At 41.2% G+C, this 14,639-nt stretch overlaps 2 protein-coding genes across 2 annotated transcripts in view; one reads left to right on the top strand and one right to left on the bottom strand.

Moving 5' to 3' along the window:
* The window catches only part of LOC114653862 (protein disulfide-isomerase TMX3-like), a 1,157,775-nt gene that overhangs the window by 167,589 nt on the left and 975,547 nt on the right, over window positions 1-14,639 (top strand). The window lies entirely within an intron of this gene.
* Window positions 1-14,639, bottom strand: part of dok6 (docking protein 6) — a 538,250-nt gene that overhangs the window by 72,342 nt on the left and 451,269 nt on the right. Inside the window, exon 4 of the mRNA XM_028803400.2 lies at window positions 2,034-2,153. Coding sequence (XP_028659233.1) covers window positions 2,034-2,153 — 120 coding nt within the window. The remainder of the gene's footprint in view (window positions 1-2,033; window positions 2,154-14,639) is intronic.

Raw genomic sequence — 14,639 nt, 5'->3', positions numbered from 1 at the left:
CTGAGTGTCAGTGGTGCCTAGGACTCCCGCAGGGCTTCGAGGGAGTTGGAGTTTGGTGCAGCCCTGTAGGCACCGCTGTTGTGGAGAAATCTCAGAAAAAACGAGCAGAGTCTTCAGAAAGGCAGTCAGAATTTAAGACTTTAGTGCACAGCATAGAAAACATTTGCAGAGCACATAAAGTCTGTCTCCATTCATGAAGTGAGCCCCGAGTGTCCAGAGAGCCCTGAATATATTACAATTCTTATCTCCAAATGCCCCCCTCCCAGACTAGTTTTCCAACATCTACTGTATAGAGTTTCCCATGATGTTGTCCCCACTCAGCACCTTTATTCATAACAATCACCTGATGTTCCAGACCTTTTCATAACAATATTCTTGCCCCTGAAGAACATCCCCATAACAGGCTGAAGGTGTTATTTTAATATTAACTATGATAAAGGCTTGAATTATTTAAAAAAGGCATTTTAAGTAACTTAAGTCTTGGTACAAGAAAAAAGTCATCTTTTAAAGAGTACTGGTTGCTCTATTGTTGTGCTCAGGCTATGTTTCCAGTTGATGAATAAAAGAAGAAAACATATGGTTCAGAACAGAAATGAACACTCCTGAAAAGTCTAAGCTATCAGGACTGTGAATCAGCCTCGTGGACCGAGCTAATTGTGGTTATTTAAGGTATCATTGTTTGTCTTGTCCCGTTAGCAACTGGATATAACCAATTGTGGTAGAAGTTTTCTGATTATATAATGAATTCCTTGGAATTGTGATCTAATCAATGAAGTGTATAAATAGAGCTTGACAAGCAGCCCACCTTGGTAATACTTGCTAATAAGGTACTCTTCGCTTCTGTAAGGGTTACCTCTTGCAAGACTTAGATAATAAAGAAGAATGACTGACGCTTTCTCCTGCCTGCATTTTATTGCCTGAACCAATGCATCTAGCGTCTAGAACCCTCCAAAGAGCTGCCGCCACCCACTGTACTGGGTGAGCTCATGGCCCAAGGAGGTGGTCTCCTTCCCCCCTTCCAATATTAAGGTGTCCCAGCCAGGTGAGGAACCATCGGTCCCAGTCCGGATGCCAGCCATCCCCTTGTCTTCTGTGACACCATTCTATTAAGAAGAAGCACACTTAATCCATTTCAGGTTTACGGGGGCAGAGGCTGTCCCAGACCCACGGCCTGCATGGCAGGAACCACTTCTCGATGAGGAGCCAATCCACTCTAGGCACACAAACTCACTTTGATCAACTTATACAGTGCCAAATTAGACTCTGTGATTACGGAAATGTGGACAACTTGAGAATATGAGAGGAAAACCAGAGCGACTGAAGGACAAAAATACCCAGAAATATGGAAAACATGCAGACTCCATACTGGGTCAGAGATTCAAGCCCAGTCTCCTTAAGTGCCACCCATAATCACAAAATCCTTGCACGCATTTCATAATACACATATCCAGGTCAGGGGTTCAAGTAGATGGTGCCATATGTATCCTGGCAGCACTGGGTGCAAGTCAGAATCCAAATGAGAATGGAGCTCCAACCCTTTGTCTAGGAACACTTATCAGTGCACCAATCCTCATTTCGATGAAGATAATTTAGAATCCACAATCCATTCATGTAACCATCGTGTCTATAGGTTGATTTCGGAAAACAGTATTACCAAAACTGGATTACTCAGGGAAAACAAACACGCAGACATAGGGAGAGCAAGCAGACTTCACGCTGGTAGTGACTGAGCAGTGACTTTGGAGATGTGAAAGAGCTGTGCTAACTTCTGCTCTGAGCTGTCGACTGTGATCACACAGCATAATCAATTACAGAAACAGAGATTAGAAATGTGTATGCAGTGTAGAACTACGGAAAGAACAATCTCAGACATTAGTGCTTTCATATAATATTGAAATGATAACATTTTTAGCAAAGAATAACGCTTGATTGTCAACCCGTAATCCAAGGCCCCAGACCTACCAGAATATTTCCGCTTTGAATTGTGCATATCACAGCAAAAAAAAAGGGTCTAAGCCCAAGTGTGTTCTCACCATTTTGTTCCCTCTGGACTCCTGCCGCTAGCAGATCTGGCTCTCCAAGGCTGATGTCATTGAGTCTCGTACCCAAGCACTCCATGCACAGCAGTTTGCACCACTCTTCTGCTTCCAATTCTGTGGAACCAAGCAAATCAAAATAGCATGAGTGACTCTGGGTTGAAGAGAGTCCGGAAAATCTGTCCAGTTCAAAATGTTAAATTAAGTGTTTCCATTTTAACAAAACACATTGTCAGTTTCATTTTCAGAAATGCAATTTTTTCTGGATAGATTTACAGTAGGACGCCATAGTAGTAGGGTGCTGCTCTGTGTAAGCCATTATGGATACAATGAGAAATCAAGCAAAATGACCCCTTTTATTGGCTAACTGAACCGATTACAATGTGCAAGCTTTCGAGGCAACTCAGGCCCCTTCTTCCACATCTTGCCTTGTAATCAGTAACAGCCATATCTATCTATCTATCTATCTATCTATCTATCTATCTATCTATCTATCTATCTATCTATCTATCTATCTATCTATCTATCTATCTATCTATCTATCTATCTATCTATCTGCAATGTTGATGTCAATATCTATCTGCAATGTTGATGTCAAACTACATGGGTCTACTATTAGAAGGCGGCTGTACAAATGAGATCTACAGGGAAGAAATCCTTGTTGTCCAGAAAGGACATCAGGAAAGACTACAGCTTATCCATGAACATCTAGGCAAAGACCAGGGGCCTCATGTATAAATGGTGCGTATGCACAAAAATGTTGCGTACTCCCGTTTCCACGCTCAAATCGCGATGTATAAAACCTAAACTTGGTGTAAAGTCACGCACATTTTTATGCTAGCTAAATGTTTGGCGTATGCAAGTTCTCCGCTTGGTTTTGCAAACTGGTGGCACCCAGCGTCAAAGCAGTAGTTTTGTTCCAGTGTGGTTTCCCTTTCTTTTTTAGATCCACATCCCTGACGCGGCTTTATCATATACACTGAAATTAACCACATATTGTTTATTAGTTTAAGGCATCTGATTGTAATTAACCTGTAACAATATAATAGTCCATGGAATGGCCAAACTATTCCAAACCATAGCTGCTTTAGCATTGTTCCTCTCAATGCACCACTCAGACTATTTATCCCACTGTATCTGAAATGCAGCAAAATATGTTTATTACATTATACAGATAAAATGTTAACATCATTTAAATAATCTATATTGTTAATAATTAAACATGTGAGGACACGGCATCGCAGCACTAGCAAGGAGCTGGCGCCCGTTCAGAGATTGTTCCTGCCTCGCGTTGAATTCTTGCTGGGGCTGGCGCGACACTGGAAGGATAGATGGATAGAATACTTAAACATGTACTAAGAACCTATTTCAATGTTCCTTAAAAGTTTTGAAGAATCGGCGTTCTAAGCTTACAGATGGCTTAACGTCTATTACAGAGCTGATTGTGTGGTGATTGGTTACTTGGAGAAAGAAAAGGAAGGACAGGAATTGGAGGTTAGTACATTTGAAAGAGACAGTACTGCTGTAATAAAGTATTTCATCAAAGGTCGCACATGGCGCAGCAAGCATCTTGTAGGAGGCAGGTACAATCTGTGAATGTAATGGATTCTGTGTTCTGTCAGAGGAAGAGAAAGCCTGTTTAAGAAGCAGGTAGTGATTCACACACACAGAGCACATAGAAGAACAAATACAAAACAAAGCATTTAACGTGCTACTTTAGTTACGATGGGATTTGAGAAACTAGTAAATTAAACAATTTAAAGATGAAGTTTATGATGTTCTACTTTAATGACAAAATAAACTACATGATTAAAGTGGGAATTTAGAGATTAAAGTTGACTTTTCAACCTATTTTCTCATTGTGTCCCTATTTTTTTTTTCTTTTCTCTGTACCCTAATAAGCTTTCATATGACACACAGACGGTGGGCTACAACTCGCCTTTTCATGGCGACTTTGATATCTGACAACTTCTTTTTTATTTCGGGCACTGTGTGACTTTGTGAACTTGAGCTTTTGAGTTTCTGTGCCACTCTATGTCACTCGATCAACTTCCTTTTGTTGTTTGTACCACTGTTTAAACCAAAAAATAGTATGTTTTTCATTGGCTCCACTTGGTATTCGCTGAAATTCTTCTATTTTCCCTGTGCTTTTGCCATTGCCATTGCACAGAATGCTGAACTTAAGGACTATTTATATTGATTTGCATATTCAAAGAGGCGTAATTCTGGGAGGAGTTTGGGGAGTGGCAGCAGGCGTGTGCACGTGTTACTTTTTCATGCTGACTGGATTTATGGAGCGGAAGAACGTGGAAGTTGGTGAACGCACAGATTTATGCATCTAGATTTTTTTGTTCATACTAACATTTCCGCTTTTGTCCATACACCATGTTTTAGTGTAAATTCTACGCACTGCATTATACATAATGCCCCAGGACTTCTGGAACAAAGAGCTCTGGACAGACGAGGTAAAGATAAGAGTTATTTGAACAGGGTACCAGAGGAATGAATTCTTCATTTTGCAAGAGGATGCTTGAGGACAACTGTCAGAAGACTGATGCTCAACCCAAAATGGACCTTGCACTGTGACAATAACCCTAAACAAACCAGTACATCCACCAAGGAGTGGATGAAAAGAAAGGAAACAAAGAAATGGAGGGTTCTGGAATGGCAAAGTCAAATCTTGGATCTGAATCCCAGCAAGATGCTGTAGCTTTAAAGTGGGCTGTGCACACATCCTTTCAAACATCACACAGCAGGAAGAATTCTGCAGAAGTGGACAAAACTTTCCTCCCATCATTATAATAATAATAATAATAATAATAATAATAATAATAAATATTTTATTTGTATAATGCCTTTTCCATCATGTAAGAGACTGATAGACAGAGGAAACGACTACTTGAGGGGGCAATACCAGCTATGAGAGCTAAGGGTGGACTTACTTTTTTCACAGATATCAATGTGATTTCTTTTCAGTTTTCATTGATTAGATTAAAGCAAAGTCAAATTATCTTCTTTGTTTCAGTTACATACCCTTTAAATGAAGACCAAATCTTAATATGTCTGTATATGTCAAAAAAGAAAAAAAAAACAAATCATGGGGTGTACTTACATTTTCACCCTTTTCACTTTTTATCCTGCTAAGCAGAGGATAGCCCTGCACTTATGATTTTAGCGTTGTATTAAGTATCACTGCCCACAGAATGATTTGTGCTGAGAACATACTGTGATCCCACTAGTACAGAAAATGGTAGGGGCATAGCATAGAACAGAATTTAAGTTTTGACCGTAACACATGAAATCACCACTGCAGATCAGTGAAATAAGCAATTTAGAGTGCCTTGTGAAATGTTTTGTCGCATTACAACCTGAAATTCCATCCATCCATTTTCCAACCTGCTGAATCCGAACACAGGGTCACGGGGGTCTGCTGGAGCCAATCCCAGCCAACACAGGGCACAAGGCAGGAACCAATCCCGGGCAGGGTGCCAACCCACCGCAGGACACACACAAACACACCCACAAACCAAGCCCAATGTAGAATCGCCAATCCACCTAATCTGCATGTCTTTGGACTGCGGGAGGAAACCGGAGCGCCCGGAGGAAACCCACGCAGACACGGGGAGAACATGCAAACTCCACGCAGGGAGGATCCGGGAATCGAACCGAGGTCCCCAGGTGTCCCAACTGCGAGGCAGCAGCGCTACTCACTGCGCCATCGTGCCACCACAACCTGAAATTAAAAAATTAAAATGGATTTTGGGAGGAGGTGTTTGCACCATTTGATTTACACAACTTTCCTTTAATTTTACAGGTGCAAATGTTTCATTGTAACATGAAAATAACAAGACAAAAAAAAAAAAACAGAAATCATGAGTGTGCATAAATAGTCTGTATTTTAAAGAGCCATTGTGTGCTGCAATTCCAGTTGCAAGTCTCCTGGGGAATGTCTCCATTACTTCAGCATACCATGCCACTGGGATTTTCACTCATTCCTCAAGGCAAAACTACTCCAACTCCATCAAGTCTGATGGGTAGCGTAGGTGCACAGCAATCTTAATAATAATAATAATAATAATAATAATAATAATAATAATAATTCATTACATTTATATAGCGCTTTTCTCAGTACTCAAAGCGCTATCCACACAGGGAGGAACCGGGAAGCGAACCTACACTCTTCCACAGTCTCCTTAATGCAAAGCAGCAGCACTACCAGTGCGCCACCTGTGAGGACTCAAGTCAAGCCACAGATTCTCCATTGAAATGAGGTCTGGGCTTTGACTCGGCCATTCCAAGACATTTCAGTGTTTCTCTTTAAACCACTGCAGTGTAGCTTTAGCAGTATATTTAGAGCAGGGGTCTCCAACTCCAGTCCTGGAGAGCTACTGTGGCTGCAAGTCTTCATTCTAACACTTTGGTTAATTACACTCAGAAAATAAAGAAAGGTGAAGGCCTCAGTAATGTTGGTCTGCTCAGGTCCACAAAACATTTTGACAGCGCTCTTAAAAAGAAAATCAACAGTTATGAAAATGTCTGCCATGTCAGAATAAGAGCCATGGAATTAAATAATAGGTTTTAATTAGCTTCGAGAATTGGCTTCAGAGTAAGAAACTGAATGAAGTGAAGTCGGTTGGAGTTTGAGGCCCCATCTTAGTTGGTCATCTGTTGGCTCACTTCACATCAAATTTATGTTTAGGTGCCGTTTAAGGAAAAAAGTATCAATTCAGCAGTCAGAGTCTCAAGAAATGTCAATTAAAATAAAGGGAAATAGTTAATTAGCAGCAAAAAACAGTCACTAATTAAGAAAAGAGTTAGAATGAAAACTTGCAGCCACAGCAGCTCTCCAGGACTGGAGTTGGAGACCCCTGACTTAGAGTCATTCATTGCCAGTCTCAAATCTCTGGCAGACTGTATATTAGTATATTAGTACCGTCCATCTTTCCTTCAATCCTGACCAGTTTCCCAGTCCCCACAGCATGATGCTGCCACCACCATGCTTCACTCTGGGAATGGAGTCCATGGGGTGATAGGAAATGTTGTGTTTGTGCCACACATGACAATTCCCAAGATGGACAAAAAGTTCAATTGTAGTGTTATCTGACCAAAGAATCTCCTTCTATGTGTTTGTTGTTAAACTCCAAATGTGTTTCCTTCTTCTTCTTCTTTTTTTTTTTTTGCAGTTTCTGGCCACTTTTCCATAAAGCCCCGCTCAGTGGAGTGTGTACCTTAAAGTGGTCCTGTGGACAGATACTCCCATCTCCGCTGTGGATCTTTGCAGCACCTTCAGTATTATCCTTGGTGTCTTTGTTGCATCTCTGATTAATGCCCTCCTTGTCAGGTCTGTGAGTTGTGGTGGATGTCCTTCTGTTGTCAGTTTTGTAACTGTGTCATATTCTTTCCACTTTATTTTGCTGGGTTTAATGGGATATTCAAATTTGAGATATTTTTTATAACCCATCTCTGATCTTCTGATACTTCTTTACAACTTTGTCTCTGACCTGTTTAGAGAGCACCTTGGTCTTCATGCTGCTTGCTTAGTGGTGTTGCATAGTTAGGGGCCTTTCAGAACAGATCTAGACATCATGTGACAGATCATGTGACACTTTGATTGGGCCCTAATCCACTAATTGTGGGACTTCTGAAGTTAATTGGTTGGACCAGATCTTACTTAGAGGTTTCATGGCAAAGGGGATGAATACATATGCACTCACAACTTTTCAGTTTTTACAGATTTTTTATATATAAATACAATGTATTTTATTTTCATTCCATGTCAACAATTTGGACTATATTGTTAAGTCCATTACATAAAATCTATTTTAATTCCAGGTTGTAATACGTCAAAACAAGACAAACTTTCGCAAAGCACTACAGATTCTACTTTTCATTTTCAGTCCATCCTGAATGTTGAAGGTGTTGGTTTTATTGTTTTTTTATGTAGGCAGTGCGGTGGTGTTTCAGAGGGCATGGCACCCACCATAGCTGGCATGCTATAAATGCTACACATGAAAATAAAACCCACTCCCTTTCTAACACTGGCTTAATCAGGCAGGAATGTGCTCTATCATAATAAAGTGACACCTCCATAAATTATCTGAAGCCTCCTGGGATGAAAACTAATGCACCAAGGCATTTGGGAAAATTAATTTTACATGAGTTCATGAATACTAAAACCTGTTAAATCCAAGCCTGAAGGTAACCTAATCTGTGGACAAATAAAGTAAAGAACAAATAAATATATTTCTGCTTGTGTTATGCAAATCATATATACGTACGCATACATTATGTATTTGTTAGCAGAATTTGAAACATCAATGAAGCAATCTGTGGCACGGAGAAACAATTAACTGCTTTGAACACATAAGAGCACCGAGACTCCCTGTATCCCTTTATTTATAGGCCATTATTTCATCGGAGATACTTTATATTTATTGTTCAGTGTGTGCAAGCCAGACAGAATAATGATAAAAACAGGACTTTGGTGATTCACTATATCATATTAACAACCCTGCTGCAATATTAATATTGTAAAGGCAGCAAACATTACATTCATTATATTAAATGCATTCCACTCCACAACATTAATATTATAAAAATCCCAGATTGTTACAGACCAGTTCATCAACGTGTTTGTCAAATTTTCATGTTTATCTTCTTATGCCTTTATAACCCTGGGACAAAAGCATAATCTACGCTAGACATTCACATCTGAAATTTCATCACTACCACATTTTGAACCACATTTGCACTTCTTGTTCAGGTTTTCAAAAAGTTTTTACCAGGTCAGGTCAGGTCAGGTTGGGGAGCATACACTGGTACAGTGCGTTGCCATACCCACCACATGACAAAACAGCTCGAGATCCTGGTTGGCAACCCCCAGGCAGAAATGTGGTCCAGTTCCACCCTCTGGAAATGACCCTCTATCTGCCGTAGCCAGGTGTTACATGGGCGACCCCTTGGCCTGGTCCAGCTGCTTGGGTCCTACAAGCCGTATCACAATCAGTGCATTTTCCTCTCATCTCACACTTTGTTCTTGCCATCACTCTGATCAGGTTCATCTTTGTCTCGTCTGCCTATAAGACCTTTTCCCAGAATCCTGCAGGCTCCTTTAAGTCACAAACTGTAATCTGGCCATCCTGTTTTTTATGGCTCACTAGTGGCTTGCATCTTGCAGTGTGTCCTCTGTATTTCTGTATTTTCTGTTTCTTCTGCTGATAGTTTGTCTCTGACACACACACATCGGCCCCCTGAAGACTGTTTCTGATCTGTCAGACAGGTATTTGGGGGCTTTTTATTTACCAGAAAGAGGATTCTTCTGCCATCAGCAATGGAGGTCTTCCATGGCCTACCAGTCCCTTTGTGATTACTGAGCTCACCAGTGTGTTCTTTCTTCTTCATGATATTCCAGTCAGTTGATTTAAGTCATCCTAAAATTTTACCGATGTCTCAAATGGTTTTATTCTTGTTTTTCAGCCTCATAATGGCTTCTTTGACTTTCATCAGAAAAGCTCTTGCCCTCATGTTGAGCAATGGCAGCTTCAGACTCCAATGGGTAGAAGCCAGCCGAGGTATCTTATGAAGCCATGAACCCCACCTGAGGAATCACAAACACCTGTGACGCCAATTGTCCCAAACATTGTGGTGCCCTGAAATGGGGAGACCATGTAGATAAAGTGTTATCATTTCTACAAGGTGTGACCGAAATGTCTGCAAATCCCCTTAAATGAAAGTCTGCAATGTGCACTTTAATCACATCTGAATCGTTTGATTTGTAATTTTAAACTGTGGAACAGAGGGGTAAATCAAGGAAAAATGTGTCTTTGTCCCAAACATTATGGAGGACTATAAATATTAGACATACATAAACAAAAGACCTGTGCGTGTATAGAGAAGTCTGCTCTGCTCTCACTCAACCACATCCACTTCATACCCTTCTAAATTTTTTCGGCACTTGTATGCACCTCACTTCTCATTTAACCCAAGCAGTCAAACTCAGCTTTGCACATTGTACATTCACACGCACGTTTACGCATTCCGTACATTTGCGGGAGACAGGTTCCAGCCTGTCGCACTCAATTTGTGCCACAGCTGCACTCGATACTTGACAAGACAAAGTACGTCTTGTCCCGGCCCACTTAGCTGACGCCTCTGCAAGTTCACCAATATAGTAAAACTGCAAGGGAGTCTTTGGGTTGTTTTTTGCCCCGAAGGTCTCATTCAGCTAGAATATATTATATCTATTATACCGGGTGTCCCAAAAAGAATATCGGAGTTGTAAAGAACTGTAGCTTGGCGCCTATTCATCGGAGACTGCAGAGCAACCTAGTGCAGGGGTAGGCAACGTCGGTCCTGGTGAGCCGCAGTATGTGCAGGTTTTTGTTCCAACCCAGTTCCTTAACGAGAACTCAATTATTGCTGATGAAGCACATATTGCTTAAGTGACATTTTGATGCTTCATTTTAGTAGTCTCGCTTGTTAAGGTTCTCCAACCTTAATTGCTTATTTCAATCTTAAACTGCTGCATTCAGTGTTTTAATTGCTCCTTATTAGCAATACGATGTAAAAGACAAAGCAGCCAGCAGTTCTCCAGCTAGCTTTTTTCCAATTACATCTGTGTGTGTTCATCATGCACTGTTTGATTTAATAAAACACTTAATAGAAAAATGTGACAGACTGAAAATGATCTGTTTTAGGCTTCATATCATTTGGATGATATCTTTGGAAAGGAAAAAAATCTACGATATAAGAGCCTTACATTGCACAGACTAACAAGCCATAAAATTAAATAAGGTCTGAGATTGGCAATGATTGGTTTCTAATTAAGTAATTGGGTTGGAATGAAAACCTGTAGCCACTGCGGCTCACCAGGACCGACATTGCCTACCCCTGACCTAGTGGGATCTTGAGGAATTAATCTAGTTTCATTTCGTTGCCAGTAGATGGCGGTAGTGCTTATCAAAAAGCTAACAGTGTGTTGTTTCGATTAGTTACATTTGCAGTTATGGCTGTGCCACAACAAAAAGCTTTTTGCGCTTGCGAATTCGCCAGAACTCAATCGGTTGTTACTGTGCAGCGGGCATTTCGGCAAAATATTGTACTGACCCTCCGAATGACAATAACATCCGTTGATGGTACCGGCGATTTCGGGATACTGGGTGTATCTGCAAAGGTAAAAACACCAGGCGACATCGAACTTCATCCTCTGTTGAGAATGTCGCCCGAGTGCGAACTGCGTTCACTCGGAGCCCATCGAAATCAGTTCGACGAGCAAGTCATGAGTTACAGATACCAAAGTCAAGTGTATGGAGAATTCTCCAACGCCTGTTGGTTATGAAACCATATCGTGTACAGTTGGTTCAGGCCCTTAGATGAGGGGATAAGATGCGTCGAGTTGAGTTTTCAACTTTCATCCAGCAAAATTTGGAGACCAATGAAGATTTTTGTTCCTTGATTATCTTCAGTGATGAGGCCACGTTTCACATTAGTGGGAAGGTAAATCGTCGTAATGTACGAATTTGGGGTGAAAAAAACCCTCATGCAGTTATCGAACATGAACGAGACTCTCCTAAGACTAATGTTTTTTGTGTGATTTCCAAGTCGAAAGTTTATGGTCCTTACTTTTTTGAAGGAACTACAGTAACAGGGGCTGTGTACCTGCAAATGCTGCAACATTGGCTGTTTCCTTAATTGGAAGATCAAGAACCAGCTGATTTAATTTTTCAACAGGATGGGGTACCACTTCACTGGTCTCTTCCAGTGCGGCATTTCCTAAATGAGACCTATCCCCAATGTTGGATAGGAAGATCTGGGAATCAAGATTTGTCACTCCACCATTGGCCTCCAAGATCCCTAGATAACACCCTATGTGACTTTTTCCTTTGGGGATACGTCAAAGGATTAGTGTTCCAACCACCAAAGCCTACAACTTTGGATGAAATGAAGTTGAAGATAATGGCTGCCATTCAGAGCGTCAATCCCAATATGTTAGACAGAGTTTGGCAGGAATTTGAATACCACCTCGATATTGTTACAGTTACTCATGGGGGGCACATAGAACATTTATAGACAATGTGGGAAACACGTGAATATAACAGTTTTTGTATATACTTGTATAGTTCAATAAATATAGCTCTTTGAAACTCCGATATTCTTTTTGGGACACCCTGTACAATAAAACACTACGGTCTGTGTGCCCCATCTCTCTGATTCTTCAGTTTGGCTTTGGTGATGTGACGAGATAGGAGGTGCGACTATGAGATGCATGTGTAGGAGTAAAGGCGTATGAGCCATGCACAGAGAGAGTCATTTTCAAAGACAGCAAGTATTAAACCAGACAGGAGGCAAAACATTCGCCTCCCAAATAATGAAAGCATACAGTATGAGATACTGGCTATATAGGAATGAGCTCCAGGGAGCCCCTCTCCACCAGCCAGCATTGTCCACCACGTCTGTTAGGTGGAGCGGCTGCTTTTCAACCCGACCTGGAACCGCTTCCAGAGTATGATGGAACCTCTCAATAATTGGAAACCCTGCTTCCAGCAGCTCCCCCTAATGGCACCTGAGGACCCCAACGGGGCTGCCTACAAAAAATTACAACTCCCATGCAGCCCCTGTGGGTGTCCAAATGGGAGTCATATCAGAAGAGCACTGTCATCTCTGGTACTGGGGGAACCAATTTTCCTGATTGGCAGCCTCCTCCAATCCAGTTGCTATTTTTCATTCCTGACTGGGAATAGGAATTAGGACCCACCCCGGCCAGGATATGCATCCACCTGCACTGTCGCCCCGGTCGGATAAGGGACCATCCTCCATGCCAGTCAGGATGTCAGTCCATCCATTAGGGCTACTACAATATATGCTGTCTTTGTGTGTGTGAGTTTGTAGAGCTCTATGACCTTGCTCTAAAATGAGCGATTCTTGCTTTCATCCAAAATATGAGTTTCCGCTGTTCCACAAGTCAAACCGAAGTAATGCTGACACAATCTGTTTAAAACAAGAAACCCGCAGAGTTTTGTTGTACCCACTTGCAGCTAACCAGACACATCCTATCAGTCAAGCAAGAGCCGGTGTCATGTCACTCTTAGAAGACATGTGTTATCGAACACACACAGGTGTGCACCATGGCAGCGCACGCAGGCTGCTCAAAAAAAAAAGGGAACGCTGCCAGCAGAGGTGACAGGGAATCTTGTTATAAAATGGAGAATGGCTTTAAATGACAGCTATTTGGATTTGTTTTTGACAACTCAGTGTACAGCATTCACTGCTTTAAAAAAATACATTTAAAAAGAATGGTGACATTTGTTAAAACAGAAACTCCCAGTAATAAGAATCGGCTGCTCTGTCATGGATAAAGGTCAGCCCATTAGGTCGGCTTCTTGAAGTACAAAATTGGAAGTAAAATTCTTTAAAAATACCACTTTGGTCAAAATAACATATTCTAACCTTTCAGTCTTTTCATAGTTTCACTTTGTTAACACTTTCTGGATTAGTTAGACCTCAGCGCATGGCTCAGCTCTTTTCTTTGTTTTTGATTATGGTTTCTGTTGTAACCCTTGTCACACACATGCACTTGGGAGGCAGTCTGAGGGCTTAACGGGGAGTAACGTACAGAGCCAGGGGTTGATGAACGGCACTAACACCTTTTTTCCTTCTTCCACAGACCACCGGAAGGAAAAGCAAATTAAGACTCCAGCTACTTCTGCCTCTTCGCCACGCCCTCCAGCAGACCTCACTTCCTCCTGAAATCCCACCCCTTCCTGTTTCCCTCCTCTATAAACCCAAGGTTTCATTTTGTTAGTAGTCATGATTTTGGCTCAGTCTTATGTGACTACTCTCTTTTGTGTGTAAACATTGCTTTTCAGAGTATCTGGGCAGTTGTTTAGCTGGGGCACATTTTTGGGGGCGGCATTATTGGCCAAAATGCTCGGAACAATTCGTGTGTAAGCAGCAGGTTTCAGAAAAATATCACTCATGAATGAAAAATGTAAAATTCTCTGATTTTTATCCACGAATACTTCAAAAATAATTTTCAGACTGTCCTTCTGTGACGGTATCAGACACAGCAGTTGAAATTCATGAGGCAATAACAAAAATAAACATAAACATTACACCGATAATAATTTCTAGGAAGATAAACAACTAATTTACAATTTATAATTTTATTTCGTTATCAATTCAAATGCGTTCTTGCTCTGCGCAGAAAACATCCCCACCTATCACTTGTAAACTACTCTGGTTCGGGATTTCACAGCGTAATTTTATTAAACTAATAATTATAATGCGTCTTATCAGTGCGTTAGTTGATGCTTATAAATAAATATATGTGAAAAATTATTGCTGTTTCTCTATAGATGAATAAATTTATGCAAAATCTATCTTATTTTTTCTCTATACATCCATCCATCCATCCATTTTCCAACCCGCTGAATCCGAACACAGGGTCACGGGGGTCTGCTGGAGCAAATCCCAGCCAACACAGGGCACAAGGCAGGGAACTAATCCTGGGCAGGGTGCCAACCCACCGCAGGACACACACAAACACACCCACAACCAATCCACCTAACCTGCATGTCTTTGGACTGTGGGAGGAAACCGGAGCGC

Source organism: Erpetoichthys calabaricus, chromosome 6 (assembly GCF_900747795.2).
Source record: "Erpetoichthys calabaricus chromosome 6, fErpCal1.3, whole genome shotgun sequence".
In the NCBI taxonomy this organism is placed as follows: Eukaryota; Metazoa; Chordata; class Cladistia; order Polypteriformes; family Polypteridae; genus Erpetoichthys; species Erpetoichthys calabaricus.
Note: the sequence above shows the minus strand (reverse complement) of the source record. Positions and strands in the feature narration are given on the sequence as shown.